Source organism: Amphibalanus amphitrite, unplaced genomic scaffold, assembly GCF_019059575.1.
Source record: "Amphibalanus amphitrite isolate SeventyFive unplaced genomic scaffold, NRLGWU_Aamphi_draft 001552F_arrow, whole genome shotgun sequence".
In the NCBI taxonomy this organism is placed as follows: domain Eukaryota; kingdom Metazoa; phylum Arthropoda; class Thecostraca; order Balanomorpha; family Balanidae; genus Amphibalanus; species Amphibalanus amphitrite.
Window position 1 is genome coordinate 35,984 of NW_024883045.1, and position 20,232 is coordinate 56,215.

Sequence of the window (20,232 nt, forward strand, 5' to 3'; positions counted from 1 at the left end):
TGGCGGCCAATGCGCATTCCACATTATAGAGTTCAGTGAGTGTTGTACTTGAAGCAGTAATGAAACATGCTCATTAGGTCCAAAATACCTTGTTTTGTAATAGCTCTCTTACCCTTATGATCAGAAATCGATCGTCTTGTCAAATGTCTGAAGTGCGCCAGATACATAAACCCGGTTTACATAGGGTTTGTTGCAAGCTTATATCTCCGTCCGTGATGTTGCAAAAGATGCCAATGGTGCATAACAATTTACAAAATGATCCCCTCTAAATATTTGAAGAACACTGCATCGAAATTATCGCCAAATTAACGAGCTAGAGCCTCGTCAAATATGCTATGTAAACCGGGTTATAGACAAGCAATCATCAAGTTTTTAAAATAAAATAGGATATGTACAATCATAGAAATCTTGTATTGTTTTCCAGTTTTTATTTTTCAAGAAGACCCTCGCTTTTGATAGCTTTTGAGAAGACCAAAAGAAACAAAAAATGTTTTTTTTGCCTCGATTTAGATGCCCAAAATATCGTTGCTAAAATGTATATGTTCAAAATGCGAATGGTTCTATTGAATAGAATTTTACCTTTCAAAAATGAGATTCTTTATATTTTATTTAATTGAATAACCATAAAACTTGGTGATATCTGACAAAAACAAAATTGTATCAGGAAAGGCCTAGCAATATTTTATTAAATGTAAAAGGCGGCGCTGCCGAAACTTCTTTTCCTGTGAAACTACACAGATTGGTGCAGGATGGTGTGTAAACATTGCAATATTGTGTATTTGTAGTGATATATAATGAACATGTTCTCAACAAATTGAACCTTCCTCTATCCTCTGTTGCTTGACTCGTGGTTTTTTGTTACAGGGCATCGATCTTTGTCATAAACACGACCGCAAAAGTCGGCGCACTGAGCCGAAGTCTCAGGATGTTTACCTTCGTCTGCTGGTTAAGGTAAGTGTTTTGTCTGCTGGTTAAGTAAGATGTTTTTTGCTACAGAATTATTAAATTTGCACTTTGTAGTATATGCAGTTCTCGTTAGATGTTCCGGAAGTTGATCTATTTTTCAAGCATCAGCATACATTTTGCAGATTCTTACACTATTTGCCATCCTGAATTCAAATATCAGTTGGTGACTTACCAGGGAAATAATCTAGAATTGGAGTGTTCCAATTTATAATCTTTTGACAGCACTGCCTCTTATAGGGTCATGTTCAAAGGAAAACCAGTGAAAACCAGTGAGGGTCTAGACCTTTACCTAACAAAAGACATAATTCATATTGCCAGAATCTACTTCTCGATGCTAAATAACATGGAAAATATCATGAATATGAGTAAATGGGCATTAACTTTCAATTTATCACAAATATCCCAACGGTATTTCCAACATCGAAATTACACTACCGATGCCGTTAAGATTTTTATGCGCTGTCTGTGCGAGGTGCAGCAGAACTGTAACGTTATAGAGTGATCTAGAATTCCAATACATTGAAAATAAAATAGGTATGGCCTCATAGAACTAAAGCCTGAAGCTTAATGCACAACCACTTAACCTAAAAATATGTGACATAACATTGCCTGTAATCTCTCCTAAGGCATTGCCTTTGGCACTGCACTGCTACGCCCTGAGTACTGGGCAAAACATGTTTCTTGATGGTTTGTGCAGCATTTTAGTGCACTTTCATCTCTAATCTTATACATAATTGGCGAAGGCGAGGCTATCTATGGCGCATAAAGCCATGCTGTGTGTAGCTGCAGTGTAACTAACACTGATACAGGAGAACCTATAAAATTTCGTTTTGGGGGTAAGTACGAGGAATTTCGGCGTTTTGAAGGCAATTCTCATGAAATCTGACACGGAGAATATGATTCCAGTCATCAAAAAGTCATTCCGATCTGGTACGTATCCAGCCCCTGGCCTGAAAACCACTTGGACCACCTGAAATGAAAATGAATTGTTCCACCCAGAAAATTTTATGATTGGTGGATAAATTAACAAGGAAAAGATTGGTCCTGAAACAGTGCTCAGCCTCCTGTACAGTCTGTCTTAAAAGTACCGCGCAAAGTGACGGTGGATCCATCAAGCCTGACCGATGAAGGACTGCCAAATTTGAGTCACCGAAGCAATGGACATCCTCGTCCATTCCCCAGCTCCATTGGTTCGGTGACTTTCAAATTATAGCAGGCCCTTCCTCGGTCAGGCTTGATGGATCTACCGTCACTTTGCGCGGTACTTTTAAGACAGACTGTACAACATACTGAAATATGACTCCAAACTTTGAGGATATGTAATCAACATGACAATACCAAGTGAACGTGACTTACCAAGTGAGAATAAGTTTTCTACATCTTCATATAAAATCAGCCTATTTTTCTGAAACACTATCTTTTGTTTAATAAATAGATAGAAAAATATGTCTGCCTGAGCAGCAGGATGGGCGTTATTTTTAGTGAATCAGGTGATATTTGGGGGATCTATTTTTGATGCTGTTGGCAAAAAAAGGATCAATGTTAAGCTCATGTTTAGGACTGATTTCTTCATTTGAGAAACATTTTGTTCTTATTTTTTCTAGTGTATAACAACTTGTTAATGTATTGGCTTTTAGAACATCCCCATAAAACAAAATGAGTAAGCTAAGATACACCATAATACCAAGTGCCCTTTTTCGAACCTAACCTCTGATATAAAACGCCTACTGACCGGCCCGTTCCCTCACACAGCTGTACCGGTTCCTGGCGCGCCGCACGGGCGCCAAGTTCAACCGCATCATCCTGAAGCGTCTGTTCATGAGCAAGATCCACCGTCCGCCGATGTCGCTGGCGCGCATCATCCGCTTCATGAACAAGCCGGAGCGCGAGAACCGCATCGTGGTGGTGGTGGGCACCGTCACCAACGACGTGCGCATCTTCAAGGTGCCCAAGATGACGGTGAGTGGCACTCCGAGAGGGGAGAAGGGACGGATGGGAAGAGAGGAGGACGGGTAGGGAAGAGGGAGGAAGAATGAGACGAGTGGGAAGGTGCCAGGTACGGGCGCGTAATGAATGACACTGCTGTCGACACACTTTAAAACGCTTACGTTTGTGGTTGGTAAAGAACCATCAGTCGGCGCACCCCTATGCCCTATGAAATAAATAAACACAATAGAGAGCACTGGTTACCCGGTAACCTCTTGACGTGTTGCACTGGAAAGGGTTGTCGGTAAGCGCTGAGGGGAGAGGGGGAGTAAGATGGACAAGCTGTGCTGGGTTTCATCTCAATTCTGTTAAAATGAGAGGAAAGGTCGAAACAAAGTGTGACAGTCAGCTCGTTTGTCCCTTCGCGCCGTTCGTCCTCGTCCGCACATGGGAATCCATATTCTCTCATATAGTCATGACAGTAGTCAGTCATGACGAGAGAATGAACTTATTACAGATGGGCATATTTATTTGGTCTAGCAAATCATGCTTAAGGTTTAGTTTTGACTGTTAAATGGTGCGTTTATTTTTTCCAACATCTCTATCTTCAGTTACCATCGGCGTGTCGCCGGTGTTACTCTCCCTCCCTGCCGTGTGTTGTCTCCCCTGCTGACCCTGCCCGCCCCCCCCCCCCCCTCCTCCGACAGGTGTGCGCCCTGCGCGTGACAGAGCAGGCGCGCGCGCGCATCCTCAAGGCGGGCGGTGAGATCATCACCTTTGACCAGCTGGCACTGCGCGCGCCCACCGGCAAGAACACGGTGCTCATGCAGGTACGAGAGGCGAATACGTTCGGATTCTTTCCCCTTTGTTCACCGAATGCTTGAAAAGGTACGATACGATACATTTACAAACGATGGATCACCTGCGATGCGATACGATCTAACTTTAGACATGGTACGGCTGGATCTGGTATATTTTAGGCACGAGCAGACTTAATATTGTATCACGATGCGAATAAGAATGTTACTATCAAATGTCGTACGGTGGCGTATGCTGTAGATCGGGTACGATACGAAAACGATTATTGCGATGCGATGGGATCAATCGTATGATCAGCACAATGAGATGGGGTCAGGTTGACAAGTTGTCAGTACGTTATGATTGCGTGATCCAATGTCTGGTTCTACGTTATACGTTGGTGTCCGTGTTCTCGTGTTCCACCTCGCTGCAGCCCGAGTCTGGTCCCGGTAATGTCTGAGGTCGGTGATTACCATTGATGCAGGGGAAATTGTGAATCTCTTGGAAAAACGTCTGTGTATGTCGCCTCGGTTAGTTGGTTGTTACGTGAACACTTTTAAAGGAGGTGACTGGTTTGATGAGATTGTCTGTATTGATGTGCCTGTGTTGTTCTTACATTTCATTGGCTTACAGCGGCTGCATAGCCCCTCGATCCTTTGCGGTTACTTATTGACGTAATTGAGAGTAAGGACGCATTCTCTCAGTGTCATGACTTAAATGTTCTGATTACCTCTAGTTTACGGCCGTAGACGCTGACTAGTTCGTTCTCTCGTCTCACATTTTTTTAACTTCTAGTGTACAATGATTTCATAGGCCGTGATTTGATCTCATTTTTCACATCACCTACCTTCTGAGTGTATGAAAATTACGAGCTCACTGTCACACGTTGTCCTCGTCCCAGGAGACAGAGGGATCACCACCCTGACGCCCCCTCTCTCTGTCCACAGGGTCGCCGCACGGCCCGCGAGGCCAACAAGCACTTCGGCCTGGCGCCAGGCGTGCCGCACAGCCATACCAAGCCGTTCGTGCGCAGCAAGGGCAGGAAGTTTGAGCGCGCCCGCGGCCGGCGCTCCAGCTGCGGCTACAAGAAGTAGTCGGCTCACTCTGTACCGCGCCACCGCCCCCAAAGTTGTCCAATACATGCCACCAGACAGCGACGGAGACGTTTGGAGTTGCCGAGTTGAGTTACAGAGCTGTGAGGAGGTGGGTTATAAGGCACGGGGCTGTGTGCGAGTTGAGACATTAGGAAGTGAGGAGTAGGAGAGACGCAATGAATGAGTGGTCGGGTGATGTCGGCTGAGATGATTGAGGAATGGAACGACAGCGTCGTCAGTCGTTGTTCTGGGACTGAAAGGTTTACCGGGGGTCTGAATTGTCTGAGCAAGTGGCAGTGAGCGATTCAAATTTGCATTAAAGCGCGGGGGACTGAGATGAAGGAAATGCGATAGAGGATAGGTCGAACTATTTGAATCCGGTCTCGCCCGACCCGTCTTGAATGAATTGGAGCCTTGATGGACCGCCAGTAGGTGTCACTGGCGGCAGTGGGGCGCCTATTAACCGAACTTGGTAAATCGTGGGATCGCTCGCATAAGTTATATGGATGGTTCGCAGCAAGACCATTATTGGTGTCGAATTTATCGAAATGGAGATTTGTGTACCATTCAACTCCCTGCTGATCTATGTCTCTCGGCTAACGCTGGAACGGTACCGTAGCCATACGGCTCTTTGGGCCGCGTAGCTGGCGCTGAGGCCGCCACCACGTCGCGCTGGAGGTCTCTGTCTAACGATCTATTATCAGGCTCATTTAATATTTCCAAATAATCGGATGCCCGGCAAAATTCCGTTACGATTGATATAACAAGGATGAATGAAATTGAAGGGATCGTCATTTTTTATGCTTTAGTCGTATTCGACGGTAAAGCCTACATTTCTTTATGCCCGGCAAAATCCCGTTAGAGTTATGATACGGGCTCAAATTGCTATGCATGCAGGTTACAGGTAGTTGCCGATTTTGAGCGAAATCGAAGGGGCCTTTTTCAAATATCTGCCGAATTACGAATATCTGTCTGGCGGTCAATCAGCTACTATTTCAAAACAATTGAATGAATATCTTTATTAATATTGAAGTTTGATCTGCCGAAAAGTTAATTCACATACAAGTAACGGTGACGAGCTGTGTGGAAAAAGGACTCCCACCGTCCTAAAACTAAACCATGAAAATAACATCCAGTGTATCTAATGGATCCCTCCGACCTTGGTCATCGACACTCAATTGGTATCGGTTGTATGTTAATTGTTAATATAACTTGGAGCACACGGCCTACAACAGTCTACTCGTGACGACAGAGCCGAGGAGCGGACGCTACCTATATGAGAAATCCTTAGGTGTAAACGGTTATTATATGTAAACGGCAAACAGTTCTGACGCGTTTCAGTCGGTCGGACCCCCAGCCGCTCTGTCCCGCATAATAGTTTCACACAACAAAACGAACGTCACTGCTCGGAATGACGAATAAATCGGGCCATCACCATGATTTTATTATCCTAATTAGCTCCTTAGTTGACCCTGCGATTGAAGGACCGAAGGGAGATGATTGGTAGTATAAATGAAGCCTTATACATTTGGGTATGGTTTGAAATATAGGCAGGGTTACTTTGCATGGTGACCGGACCTTAGGTGACCCGACCAAGGCCGAATTCGTACACCGGATGTGAAATGGTTTGCCGGCTTTTGCAGTTGGTTGCTAATCTTTTTTGTCGAGGTTCATCTTCAACAATCCCCTACTGCAAAGGTCGAACTTATCTTTTGAGGAAGGTCAGAGGTGACGAATCAGCGTTCAAGTAATGAGCAGACATGCTTTACTACACTTAATGCGATGTTGAGGGCCTGTGCCCTGTATTAAACAAAAAGGTGAAAATTGGAACCGAGTTGACCTTATAGCAGCGACCCCTGATGACCGGACCAAATACTGCTGCCTTTTTATGCAATGTTTCAGGTGCTAAAAAATGCTGTAAAAGAGATTAGGTGCAGATTTGGTCAAATTAGGTGCACTCGCCGGATAGCCCGTCGTAAAAACGGACATTAGGCATTCTCATCTCTCGCTCAAAATCATATGATACACGAGTGTGGTCTATGCTACACGAGTACCTATTTAACTATCCAGGCCCGTTTAGAACCCTGGAAGACCGCACAGTAAGGCCAAGAGGGCGGGTCGTATAGGTGATAAGTATGGCTACAACGACCACTTAGGCAGTTACCTACTAGTGGCTGGTGTGGTGCGTCGCAACTCGCAGCGTCTGGTCCCATCCCATCGCCGGGGTAGCAGTGTCTGGCGGTGATCTGTGAAGAGAGACTATCCCACCCTCTAAAACAGCTACCCGGGATGATATGCTACATTTGGAATCGTTCTCCAGTTTTCTGGGTGAGATGAGTGCTGGCCTGGAACAGAACGGTGTGCTGAAACATTAGGACGAGCTCGCCCTGGATATTTGGAGGACGAATGCTGAAGAGTAGATTCGGCCGTGATTTAGATGGTAAATAACTGAGTAATAATTGGGGACGCTGAGCAGGGGGCGGGGGATGCCCGTCCATCCCGGAACGAACGGGGTGGGGTGGGGCATGGAGGAATTGGATTTGACTGATGGAAACGATGGAACGGCGACGCGGCGTGTCATCTAATTCAAACTTTCGTCAGGCAATCTACATCAGCCGTGGGGGCGTAATGCCTCAAAGAGGAGAACTTTACGACCTGCTTTCATGTCATCCACGGGCGGCGACATTCGAGATACGAGCTGCTGTGCGGCCAGGAGCGGATCCAGGAAAACTCCAAGGGGAGGGTCATGAATCGAAATCGAAGCCCCTACCTATACCCAAATTAAAACCTCAACGTATTTCGGCCACTTAATTTTGGTGGTGCCCCATTTTCAGTTTTTTGTTTGTTTGTTTTTTAACAATTTTACTTTTTGGTCAGTGTCTTAGCCACAACCAAATTTGCCAATTGTAAGCAATTATGTGTGAATATGCTATGTGTATATATGTTGTGGACACTGAGTTCTCACCAGGAACGTTATCAGGTAAGCGAATCATTGTCAGTCCGACGAACTTGGCCCTGGTGTCTAAAGGGCCTGTCGTTGGCGCGTCAGACTTGTCAGGGGCACCACAGTCCTTCCAGGGGCAACAGCAGCCTAGCAGGGGCACCAGCGGCCTAGCAGGGGCACCAGCGGCCTAGCAGGGGCACCAGCGGCCTAGCAGGGGCACCAGCGGCCTAGCAGGGCACCAGTCAACACAGGTCTGCCAGGGGCACCACATACCTGCCAGGGGCACCATATACCTGCCAGGGGCACCACCAGCCTTGGCGCGCCGCCTCGCAGGGGCACCTTGGGCCTGTCAGGGACACCACGGGCCTGTCGGGGGGCACTTCAGGCTTGTCAGGGGCACCACCGTCCTGTCAGGGCCCAGGGGTACCAGCGACCTAGCAAGGGCACCACAGGCTTGCCAGGGGCACCACAGGCCTGACAAGGGCACCACAGGCCTGACAAGGGCACCACAGGCCTGCCAGAGGCACCACAGTCCTTCCAGGGGCACCACAAGCCTGTCAGGGGCACCAGCAGGCCTAGCAGGGGCACCACAGGCCTGCCATGGGCACCACAGGTCTGTCAGGGACACGTCGCAGTCCTGTCAAGTGTCAGGGTCCAGGGGCACCAGGCCCGAGGTGTCCCTGCGGCTGCTAGGCCTGTGCCGCCTGTGGTGCCCCTGGCGGGCCTGTGGTGCCCCTGTCAGGACTGTGATACCCCTGATAGACCGGTGGTGCCCCTGACAGGCCTGTGGTGCCCCATGGGCCCCAAGGGGGCCAGTACCCATATGACCCCCCCCCCTTGGATCCGCCACTGGCTGTGCCAGAGAGTAGACACTAGACACTAGACAGACACCCTTACTTTGGTGGTTTATTCATATTCTTGCATTGCAGTCCAGCAACTGAAGATCGTCGAGCTGCCAGACTTTAGCTTTTATATCTTGACACTAGATGTCGGCACTTGCCGCTCAGGAAGCGCAGTCAGCTGATTATTTCGACTATGTTAGACGTTTGCGGCGTTTACGGCGCAGTTGTAAACAACGACAGGTGTTTTTCGATAGTGAATATATCAAAATAATTAGACATATCTCACTGATCAGCTCAGCGTTATTAGCTGTTGAAGTTTTGTTGGGGTTGCCAACAACGTTTCTTCATGCACAAAGAGTTCCCCGGAAGAGGCGCTTGGAGCATGGCTGGTCCAGACTTTTCGCCATCAGGTCAGTCCATTCATGTCAATGTCCATTTTCACCCACCGAACTGGATATCAATATGCTGCTAATCTATTATTTAATGCTATGTTTTTGAAGTGATCTATCATTGAATCTTACGTGATGCGGCAAATTGACAGTCGACAATGTGGCGCAATTTCTCAGCAATTCTACAGGTTGCGGGGCTAGTGGCTACCTACTTTTCCATCTACCCTGCACTGACACATTGACATCAGATAAAGTTGAAGCAGGTCATGAGAAACATGATTAAATTACAGTTTTCCATAACCCATATATGATCAAACTTATTCAGTAGGTAATCTTCCAGTAAAGAATGCTGCTGGTGTGACCATGTCCCTTTTAGAGATTTTGCCTTATCTGTTACGGTTAATGCTTTTATCTTTGACTTGTTCTGTCCTTATGATGCTCACTTTGGTAAAGATGGGATGCCAAGGTCATAAGCTTCTCAGAAAACTTTTCAATGTTGTTTTGAAAGGATGCTGCTTGGCTTGTTGATTTCAGATGTCTTGGTTTCCTGTCAGCTCTTTGATAATAAGCAGGCCATATGTCAGCTTTTGCCCTGACCTTTTGCAACAGGCATTTGACTGATCGGAATGTAGGTAGCTCCCTTCCTAACAAGCAGTGGAGAAGTTCAGCCCAGGGAAAGTAATTTTAACCTAGTCAACGTAAGTATTCAATTTTTACATTGATTTATGAAAATTGTGGCCTTGCATTGCTCTGAGCAAGTACCTAATAGTGGATGGTTTCTATCATGGATTTAATGAATATATTAGGTTTTAATGATATGTTTTTAGTTGAATATCAAATGATGGCCATCTTCCAAAAAATGTTGGTCTTTCTCTTCTGCCTAGCATGCACTACATACACCACGCAACAGATGTTGTGAGTGATAGGGATCACAGGTTGATGGAGTGTCTGGAATTTTGCCATGCGATCATATAGGTATATTAAGTAATAAGATAAAGAGACACAAAATGCACGGGCGTCAACATTATTTCCTGATAGGACACCCTGAAACTTTTAACAAACCTATCTGTAACAGTCTTGAACAATTTGGGAAATCACGTGTAGGCATCATCCAAGGCGGTTACAGCACTTTTTAAAGTAATTTTTGTCTTTCAGTGTCACCCAAAATTGTTGCTACGTTTATGAAGACCATCTTACCAGCGGCTTTTTCTTCCTTATGATTTCCGTCTCCCGCAATTGGTTACACTCACGCGGTGTATAATGAAATCATGTATTTTTGGAGTCCAAAAACATATTATTACCTACTGTCTGTTAACAGTTAACAAAGACAATTGAATCGATATGATTTGGAGGGACGCCGGTGAGAAAACAGGGGCGGCGGAGGGCATAAGTGGTCACGTGACTATTAGAAGTTCTCCCCCTCTCAACGCCTTCTACACGGTGTTTGTCACGTGGTTTGTGTGAGTGAATTTCAAGAGCCTTGATCAAATCGCCCCAGGCGTCCTGTTTTCACCGTCGTCCATTGGGAGCCTCACAGAATTTGTATCATATACGGCGCGGAACACAAACTGGCGCACAGCTGTGTGCTCAGTTGCGTTAGCAGCGACACCGCGAACCCCTGCCAGCTGTCTACAGGGTGTCCCGAAACCGAATCGGGTGGTTGGTGCCGGCGGTCATTTTACCGGGGTTCCGCCCCGGGGCAACATCTGACCCCGTCAGGTGGCTACATGACCCCACGTGACTCCTGACCCTGGCCGGTACTGGGCGGGGAGCTCATTCACTCTTTTCTAGAGTTTCTAGCGAATTTCTGAATCTGATGCTGGTAGACATTCGGCGAATCCGCTGCCAGTGCAGTATCGAGGCCGTCGAATTTCTCAATCTATCTGCTGCTGGTTGACCGACATTCGGTGGTGACAGGGGCATATTCGCGAAAATCAGTCTGCTGCTAGACTGACGAGCCATTCTCTTGGCCCCCCTACCTAGCTAATCCCCGTCCTGACGGTAGTCAGTCGCATCGTGTGCCGTTTTATCGTCAATTATCGATTATTATCGGCTGTGCGAATACAGCAGCCCGCTGAACACAGCTCTGATCCCATTATCTGTGCAGCTCCTGCCCGACATTCCATTGATCGCTCGTCATTTGAGCGGTCAGCGCCGTGCGTCGTTTCAACTGCGGGGCGCTGACTGACGGGTAGGCACACCACATAGTGAATGGGGCGGCGAATGGACGAATGGTATACGAATGCTCGTATTGTACAAACGTTCAGTCCCCTGATCACCGTCGCCCAGTGGGAGGGGTGGTACAATTAGCTACCGGCGACAGGGGACGTGTCGGTCACAGGACGAAATGAGGCGGCCGGGGTAGGAGGTGTCCAGGGGGCGAGGGTGTGCCTAGGGGGAGGTGTGTGAGGGGAGGGCGTGGGAAATAGGGGAGCGGGGGGGGGGATATTCCGTCCGGGCAGCGTCCGTCTGTCAGCGGTGGCAGCCATTGTCAGTTGTCAGCCGCCAAACGGCGGACGGGGGCAGGGTCCGCCGTGATGGCCGGTGGGACTGTGATTTTATACCGAGTTTGGGGCGTCCTGAACTGTGCTTCGCTGGGGACGTCCTGAAATAACAGCGTTTAACCCGGCAGTTGCTGGGGTATTTCGCCCCCCACCGTTTGCTGGGGGGGGGCGTTAAACGCCCCCAGCCGATAACTCGAGAACCAATAGGCGCAGCGAAACGCACGAGGCGGCAAACGAAAGAACGCGACGAGACGCTTCAGATGAGTACTTTAAAGTTGAATTTTGAGGTCACAGGTCGGGTCAAGGTCAGGTCAAATACCTGAAATCGGGATTTCAGTGGCATTGACTTCAGGACTTCGCAATGGGCGCCTCTCGTCATAAACTCTGTCAAAACGGTGCACAATCCATCATATAAGGCCTACAAGAGTGTCAGCTCCATGTAGGGGTCAGTCAAGCATAGGTCAGGGTCAAGGTCAGGTCAACCGGGAAGGCACATATCCCCGAAAATCAAAACTGACATTCGCAGCCTGCAGGCACGTATCCAGGATTTCGCTCAGGGGCCCAATCTTATAAACGCCGTGAAATGGATATGGCAGCACTCTAAGGCTGGATATATAGTACGCAATCTTATAAAGCTCTGTGAAATCGAAAACACGGCACGCTCTTTACGGTTTTGGTAACCGCCAGTTTTGGATGTGCCGTAGAATGATTTCAGCCGTGAGCAGCTGTGCACATCTCAAAACACAAACAATAATCAGCTGATTGCGGCATCGTCGGCACCTATTCCACGCCAGAATTTGTGGCGTACTTTGACGAGCTTCTCAGACAGTTTAATTCATTTAAGATAAATTCAATGTTTTTATGATATAAAAATACAATATTTTACGTTACGATATTTTAAAGATTAAAACATCCTCCACATATTAATTCATGGTTTATTATAATGATGCTTATTATACAGACAACGATCAATTTCAAAATATGTATTTTCAGGAACTAAATGCACACTAAAACACATAAAAACGAGTGTTCATCGTTATATGGATTTATTTTTCAAATTAAAAGGGGATTTTTAAGAGGATTTTAGCACCAGTAACCATGATAGATTTTCGGCAGCCACTGCATTATAATTGTCTTTAGCCTATAATTCTCACGTCTCACGTATGACACAAATAACGGGCGCTTCATGGCTTCTGATTAGATATTTAAATTAATGATGATATACCTTAGTTTGTCAAAAAATTGTTAATTCCTACTCACTATTCGTATCGATCCTCACTTTCTGTCTGGCACAGTTAAGGATCAATGTGTTGTTTCTCTTCCTGCATCTCGATCTGACTTCTGAGCCGAGTATTTTTCTTGAAATGCTTTGATATGTAGACTGGGTTCTTCAATCTTTTGAGGAATTGCTTTTTTGCTTTAGGTTAGGTAACAGGTACCTATGCTTGAATAAGAAAGAAAATAAGCTGTAACTTGACCTAATTCAGTTCAAGTACGTAGTCTTCGAATTTTAGTAGTTTATCTTCAAGAAGGAAAATGTCAAGAGCTTATGACAAGAAGGAAAATAAGCTATATCTTGAATTGATCCAGTTAATGTACGTATCCTGATGCTCAAATTGTAGGAGCTTCATTGTCAATGGCTTTACTTAAATTACTGAAACAGTAGCCGAGCTATAATTAAATGACTATTTAAATAATTCTTTAACAAATTTATTGCAATGCCTCAACAGCAAATAAATGCAAATGAAAGTAGAAGAAACACTTTATTCACTCGAATTTCTGAGCGCGAGAATGCCCTCGCTGAAATGTATTTGGTCGGCAATCCACTTTTCAGGAGAATTCTTCAAGCATGTTTGTGTTTTCCATAGTTTGCTATCACGTTTTCCATAAATAACTTATTCATTACACATATGTGTGTCTCTAAAAGAAATAAATGCCCAATAAAAATTAAAACACATAACTTTTGCTGTTCGCAAACAGTACGCATAATTTCCAATAGCGACGGGGACAAGACATTGACCAATCACGTTGCGTGTTTCCTGCTGGCGTTGATTTGTACTGTGGGCAAAATGGCGTGAATAGAATAACCATACTATTCTCTTTATAAGATTGCGTGAATAGGGTGCCGTAAATAGAGTGGGGTGGAATGATAGTACGCCATTTGGTAGCACAACCTTTATAAGATTGGGCCAGGGGGGGGCGACAGCCGAGAAGGGCCCGGAGGTCAGCCAAAAGGGGCCCCACAGCGACTGCCTATCCTGGCGTGTAAAAATTCGAGAATGTCGAAAAAACAGCAAATTTACGATAGAATTTGGCATTGTAAATGAAAATGCATTGTCTTGCGTTTCTCGACCTTGATAACACGTTTGCAGTTAGCTTCCGTTGAAGTTCGTTTTTGCAGTTCACTTCCGTTGAAGTTCGTTAACCCGCGCCCGGCCGGGGGGGGGGGGGGGGGGCTGTTTGAACACCTCCTCCTTGCGGTTTTGCGTGGATATAAAAAAGAGGGATGAATCTTATCTACAGATATGAAAATTTTACACCCAGGTCGCTCAAGGTCAGGTCACCAGACCACGTCAAGTGACCTCACCTCAGAAAAGGTTAGAATGCTCTCCATAGCAACACCGACTGAACGATCGGCTTGAAACTTTTAGCGATTGATAAGAGTAACAGTATGTATAAAATGATTATCTCGAAATTTGCATACCGGTGGTGACATAAGGTCAAGTCAATTTTTGCGCCCTCTCCATTAGGTTTTATAAATGGGAGAAAATCGAAAGGTGCCTCTTTTAGGTAAACGTCATCCTAGGCACCCTCAATCAACTGGTTACATAAAAAATGACAACCTAAATCGGAAATTTGTACCCGTGACCCCTCCTTATGTCTATGGGGTCATCTCAGGTCACGAAACGTCTCCACAGCTTTTGACAATAGCATTTGTTAGAGACACGCTAGAGCGTTGAAAACACCTTAGATGTGTTCAGGCCTTATCGACGATACGGTTTGACGGATGTGCAACATGACCTTTCAGGTCAGGTCACCTTGAATTTAGTTCAAATTTTCTAAATGACCTGATAAGGTCAAATTATATGTAGTTCATTCGGCGCGTCTCGACGAGAGTAACACGATGCTGACAAAAGAAATGTCGTGCCTTTTCCTGAGTCGAAAATTGTCAAAGAAAAAAGTGTTTCATAAAAACGGCTATTTTAAAAGTTTTTTCTCTCAAGAGGCTAAACCGTTAACCCGAGCACCGACGGGGGGGCTGTTATCCGCCCCCCCCCTTGAGGTTATCGTGAATAGTGGGAAAACCGCGGCGCGTAGCGCCGCGAAATTTGGCATGACTATTTTCTCATTAATTTTACACATGGTGTGCAAGTTTGAACCTCCTAACTTTTAAGGTCAGATCACCAGGTTACTTCGAATGACCCAACCTCAAATCACTTTTTTGCAACTTTGTCACGTCGTGTCAGAGCTACAGTAGATAACGGAGTATGATTCGATGCGGATTGACGAGAGGATCACGATGGTGCCCTTAGTTTGTTCCTAGCTTGGCTAATTCGAAAGTTATTCGAGAAAAACTCTTCATATCTAGCGCCGCCATTTTGACTTTTTTACCCCTGTGACGTCATCTTTGACCTGATCTGGAAATGACCTAATTAAAAATTGTAGACCTTGTCCGTGCGTACCCCATGCCGTTTACCGCTTGTCGCTATCTTGCTTCGTTCTTGAGATCTCAGGGGGCGGGCGGTCATTCGCCCCCCCCCCCGTCGGTTCTAAGTTGGCGCGGACCCCCGTCGGTGCGCGGGTTAATCGCAGGTCAATTCTGAGAACAGTTTACGGAAAGAACGTTAAAAGAACTATTGAATGCGTTTTTTTTTGTGGCGCTGCAGCTCTGTTTGTTCCCGGGTTATGCGCCGGAGTTGTCAAACAATGTTGAAATAGGCAAAATGTGACCTTTGCTGACTTATGGTGACCTGACCTTTGACCTGACCTAGAAAATGACCGAGTTACTTTCGGCATGATTTTTTACGCTCTTCCGAATGCCACGTACGCTTACGTGTCGCTACGTGGCCCAGGAGCCGAGTTAGAGAGAGAGGGTGTTCAAACGCCTCCCCCACCGCCTGTCCCAAACGCCATCCGTGGCGCAACTATGGAGCTCATTTTGTTCGGAGAACTGTAAACAGGAGCAGCCCCATGAGGTCAGTCGAAAGGGTCCCATCATCGGCTGTTGCCTGTTCCTCGGGCCCCATGGCCTGGGCAGGGCCTTCTCAGCGGGCCCTTCCGTTTCTGGGGCCCGGCCAGGACAAGCTGTTTCTGAGACTGGGCACGGAAGTGTATATCTGGGCTCGCTTTCTTGATACGTTGTCGAGGCCGAGGGACCAATACTTAAGCTCAAAAGCCTGCTTCAAGGCTTTCTGAGCGGGCCCTTCCGCTTTTGTAGACCTCCCGGGCCCCCGGTTGTCATTGGCTTGGCCCGGTCCGCTTGTGGGGCCCGGCTAGGGACCCATATGAGCACCGGCAAGACCCTATGGGCCCTTTTTGGACCCGAAAGCCTGGGCAAGATCTTCTCAGCGGGCTCTTCCACATCTAGGGCACAGACAGGCCCTGTGACTGGGCACGGAAGAGGATTTTTTCGGATCCGCTAACCATAACTTCTCCGGGGCCAATTAGCTCAAAAGCGATACCTTTGGGCCCGATAAGGGACCCGTTTGGAGTCCGGCAGGGCCATAGGGGCCCTTCCTCAAGCTCGAAGGCTCGAGCATATCCTTCTGAACGGGTCTTTCCGCTTTTGGGGCCCTGCCGGGCTCCAAATTGCCCTCGCTCTGCCCAAAAGTGGGCCGAAGGGCCCAGTTACGGACCTGTTTGTGGCCCGGCAGGGCCCCAGGGGCCCATCCGCGAACCAACAAATTCGAACAAATCCTTCTGAACATGCCCTTCCGCTTTTTGGCCCAGCCGACCCCAAATTGTTCCTGACTAGGCCCCAAAGCGGGCCCTTCGGGCCCGCTTTCTTGCTGCCTAGCGGGCCCTGCCGGGCCCGCTTTTGGGGCCCGGCAGGGCCCAGGGGGGGGCGACCGCCCCCGTCGCCCCCCCCTTGGATACGTCCCTGGCAGCCTGTGACACATGTTTTATGGGTAATTTGGGGCGTAGAACACGATGGTGACATTCATTTTATCATATGTGTACGTGTTTGGCCCAAAAAGTTCAATTTAAGAAATTCATGTATCATGGTCGTGAAGTAGTCACGAGAAATTGCCAAGATTCAGTTCAAGATTTTGGAAAATGCGGAACGATAATCAATAATCGAAGATAGCCATTTGATTGTTCATGGCATTGGCAGTCTAATGGCGTTTACGGCATGTCTGTATGTCTATTCTGTGATTTTATATGATTTTTTGAACATATGCCGTTTTTGGTCGAAAACTCAGAAATCATGACGTCACTAAAACCTCGATATCTCAAAAATTTTCCGACCGATTTTTTTGAAACTTTGTCACAATAATCTTCAATCAATTCCCTACAGGTACTCAAAATTGGGCGCCTGCGGCGCGCCGTTTTTATGCTATGGCCCGGCGAAAAAAGTGGGGGCGTTTAACGCCCCCCCCCCCAGCAACTCGCGGGTTAAATCACCAGTCTGCTCAACGTCTTTGTTTTTTTCACTGTTCTGCCTCACTGTCGTATATTTTTACCATTTCATGTGGTGGCCGGCTGACCGTTCATTCTGGGTATTTAAAGCATCATGAAACACATGCTTCTCTGTAGTGCACGAGTAGGTGCAATGGTGCTTTACAGCACTGCATTGTTGGCCGTCCCAAGGAAGGGAGACAGGGCCCCATTTGAGACCTGATTTTCTAATGTGTGCTTATGTTGGTACATTAAAAATCAAGATATGTAGGTAAGTAGTTTTGGCGTAAGCCCCCGCGATTTTCTTACCCCGACTGGAGCAGCTACTGTGTAGTGTAGTGTAGCATGGTCACTTAAAGGCAAACAAGCTTTCCTAACTACCCAGCCCGCGTCACAACTCTCTGTGTAGCCACAGTGCACCATCCGTCCTCTCCCCTCCCCCCGGGGAGGGGAGGGGTGGGGTGTTGCCCGCCCCAGGGGTGGGGGGCTAGACTCGACCAGGGCCTCGTTTCATAAAAGGAATTACTTACGGCGTTCCGTCAATTATGCCAGATTTGGCGTATTTGATGCCAATTCGGTTTCATAAAGCCGGAGACCGGAGTAATTCACGCCATCGAAATTACGGAGCTTCATGTACGGCAAATGCTCGATTCCGGACCAATTGATGCCGTTTGGGTTTCATAAAACGACGTAATTAACGCCAAATAATTTATCAAGTTCTTGATATCAGTGGTGTAAACTACGCACAAAAATGTTGCGTGAATTTGAATTAATGTGAAGATTCGAAGCTAATTTTTAATATATTTTATCATGTTGAGCCCGGTGAGGAAGAAAGAACAGCCAAAATGAGAAAAAGAAACTGCAAATCTTCTGTACCAGTCGCTTTTTGTGGCCACTATCGGAATTTTGTTTATTCGCCGCGCCGCGCCACTTTCGTAGTTAGGCACTTCTGCTTAGCTGGCTTTCTGCTGTTTTCAATATATTGTTTTAACCCGCGCCCTGGTGGGGTCTGTTTATAACGCGACCTGGTGGGTGGGGGGCTATTTTTTGCCCCCCCCCCCTCGTATCTCCGAAACTACTGGACGGATCCGCAAAATTCAAACGGCGTTCGAAAGGCCTGTCAAATTTGTTTAAAGAAACCAAATTTCATTGACCTCAGGGTCACCGATGACGTCACAGGTCAGGTCAAAGATGAAATGTTTCACCGTTCACGGGTCTTCTAGGGAATGCGCTATAACACCGAGGAAAACGCATTTTGTCGAGAATCAGCGATAGGGCGTCAGTTGCCTAGTAGATATGTTGCTATTAGAGGTCACTGACAATACCAGGTCACGTCACAGGTCAGGTCACCAAGGGTCACAGGTCAGGTCACATGAGCCCAACTTTACTAAGTTTGTGTCAAGCATGTTTTATGGCCAATTTTTCATTTCCAACTCAATGGTGTTGGTTATAAGACTATCAGGTACGGCTTAGGTCACTTTCTGGTGAAGTTCAGGGCAAGGTCAGGTCAAGGTCAGGCCAAAAAAGGTCAAATTTTAAAGTTGATAGTTTTGCATAAAATGGGTATTGATTCGATGCAGCTCGTCACGGGGAGTCTAATGGTGGTCATTGTTTTGCGCTACGGGGTCTAGAATTGCTAAAAATTGAGTTTGCAAATTTGACGTCATCAATTTTGAACAGTTTTTTCGCTATAACTTCGCCAAAAAAAGAGGTATCAATCTAAAATTTGGTATGTGGATGGAAGGCGGTGAGGACTATCACATATATTCCGGTTTTTGCGAAATTCAAAAAACTTTTTGGATTTTTCGATCATTTTATCCAAAAAATTTATTTTTGGATTTTTGGGGGTCAAAATCCAAAAATTTCAAAAATCCGAGATAGCAGTTTTGTAGCCCTGTTAATTTTACAGCTTTTATGTCTTTATCATTTTTCTGTATTTGCAAAGCTATAGGCCTGACAGCTCTTCCCGCGAAACCTTTTTTTGGGTCGAAAACGGCAGAACATGACGTCACTCTGACGTCATTTCCAGCCAACCTATCATAGTCTTTGGAAAAATTTTTGGTCACCATGTGTAAAATTGATGTCCGGGAGGGTACTGAAAGTTTGGTGACGATCGACGCAGCGGTTCTGGAGATATATCGAAAAGTCTGGGGGGGGCAAAAAATAGCCCCCCCCCCACCAGGTCGCGGGTTAATAAAGGATGGTCATCAATATCAATTTTGTTTTTTCATCAATAATTTTTAAGATTTAAATTCAACACAACTGTTTTATACTTTCTCGTAAAAAATAAGTGTTGACATGAAATTGTAATTTGTAGGACGCTTGATAAATTACGTTAACCCTAGAACGCCTAGGGGGGGGGTTGTATCAACCCCCCCCCTGAGGTTTTTTCGAAGTGCACGCTAAACGGCTTGTCGTAGCGGGCTGAAATTTTCAATACCCTCTGGGGCAACCTTTGCGCATCTTTTGCCGAAAAAAAAATTGATCGGGTCATGTCAGGTCACGGAGTTATGACGTCATAAGAGGTACAGCCTCCGGCCGGATTTTCACAAACTGAGTGCCAACGCCCGAGGTTTCCTGCCGGTGGTACGGACATCGGTTGATGGATCGTGATGAAACTTCCCATGCATGTTGGGGCAAGTATTGGCTATCATATGGTATAAGAAATTTGACCGGGTCAGGTCAGGTCACGGAGCTATGACGTCACAAGAGGAACAGCGTCCGGTACTATTTTTGAAAAGCGCCCGAACCACTATTTTGCTAATTCTTGTCACCTCAATGGGAATATGCAGCAATATTAGCTTCTATAGGGAGCAAATGGACCTCCCAAATCCAAAAATACAATCAGATTTCAAAAATTTAAATTTTGATTTTTCGAATTTCTGCCGCCGACTGTGACCTTGCCGACTTCCGGCGCTCCCAACGCGCCATTTTTAGAGCTAGGGAAACGAAATACATACCAAACGATAGAGAATTGATCAAGGAACACGATAGTGAAGATTTCAAGTCGATATCTCCCACCGTTTTGCCGCAATCGCCGCCGAAAGTTGAAAAAAGTCTATTTTTTCCGAAAATTTGACCTTTGACCGGTCAAAAGTAGGTCAAATGTTGACCTAGGACCAAAAAATATACCACCAATCGCGAGATCTC

At 46.4% G+C, this 20,232-nt stretch overlaps 1 protein-coding gene across 1 annotated transcript; it reads left to right on the forward strand.

The window, feature by feature from the left end:
- The first annotated feature begins 627 nt into the window (after nucleotides 1–627).
- Nucleotides 628–4,847, forward strand: LOC122373792 (60S ribosomal protein L18-like). The gene is made up of 5 exons (XM_043352161.1): nucleotides 628–752; nucleotides 865–951; nucleotides 2,719–2,925; nucleotides 3,600–3,722; nucleotides 4,638–4,847. The coding sequence occupies exons 1-5, from the start codon at nucleotides 750–752 to the stop codon at nucleotides 4,782–4,784; spliced, it is 567 nt and encodes a 188-aa protein (XP_043208096.1). The 5' UTR covers nucleotides 628–749; the 3' UTR covers nucleotides 4,785–4,847.
- The last annotated feature ends 15,385 nt before the right edge of the window (nucleotides 4,848–20,232 follow it).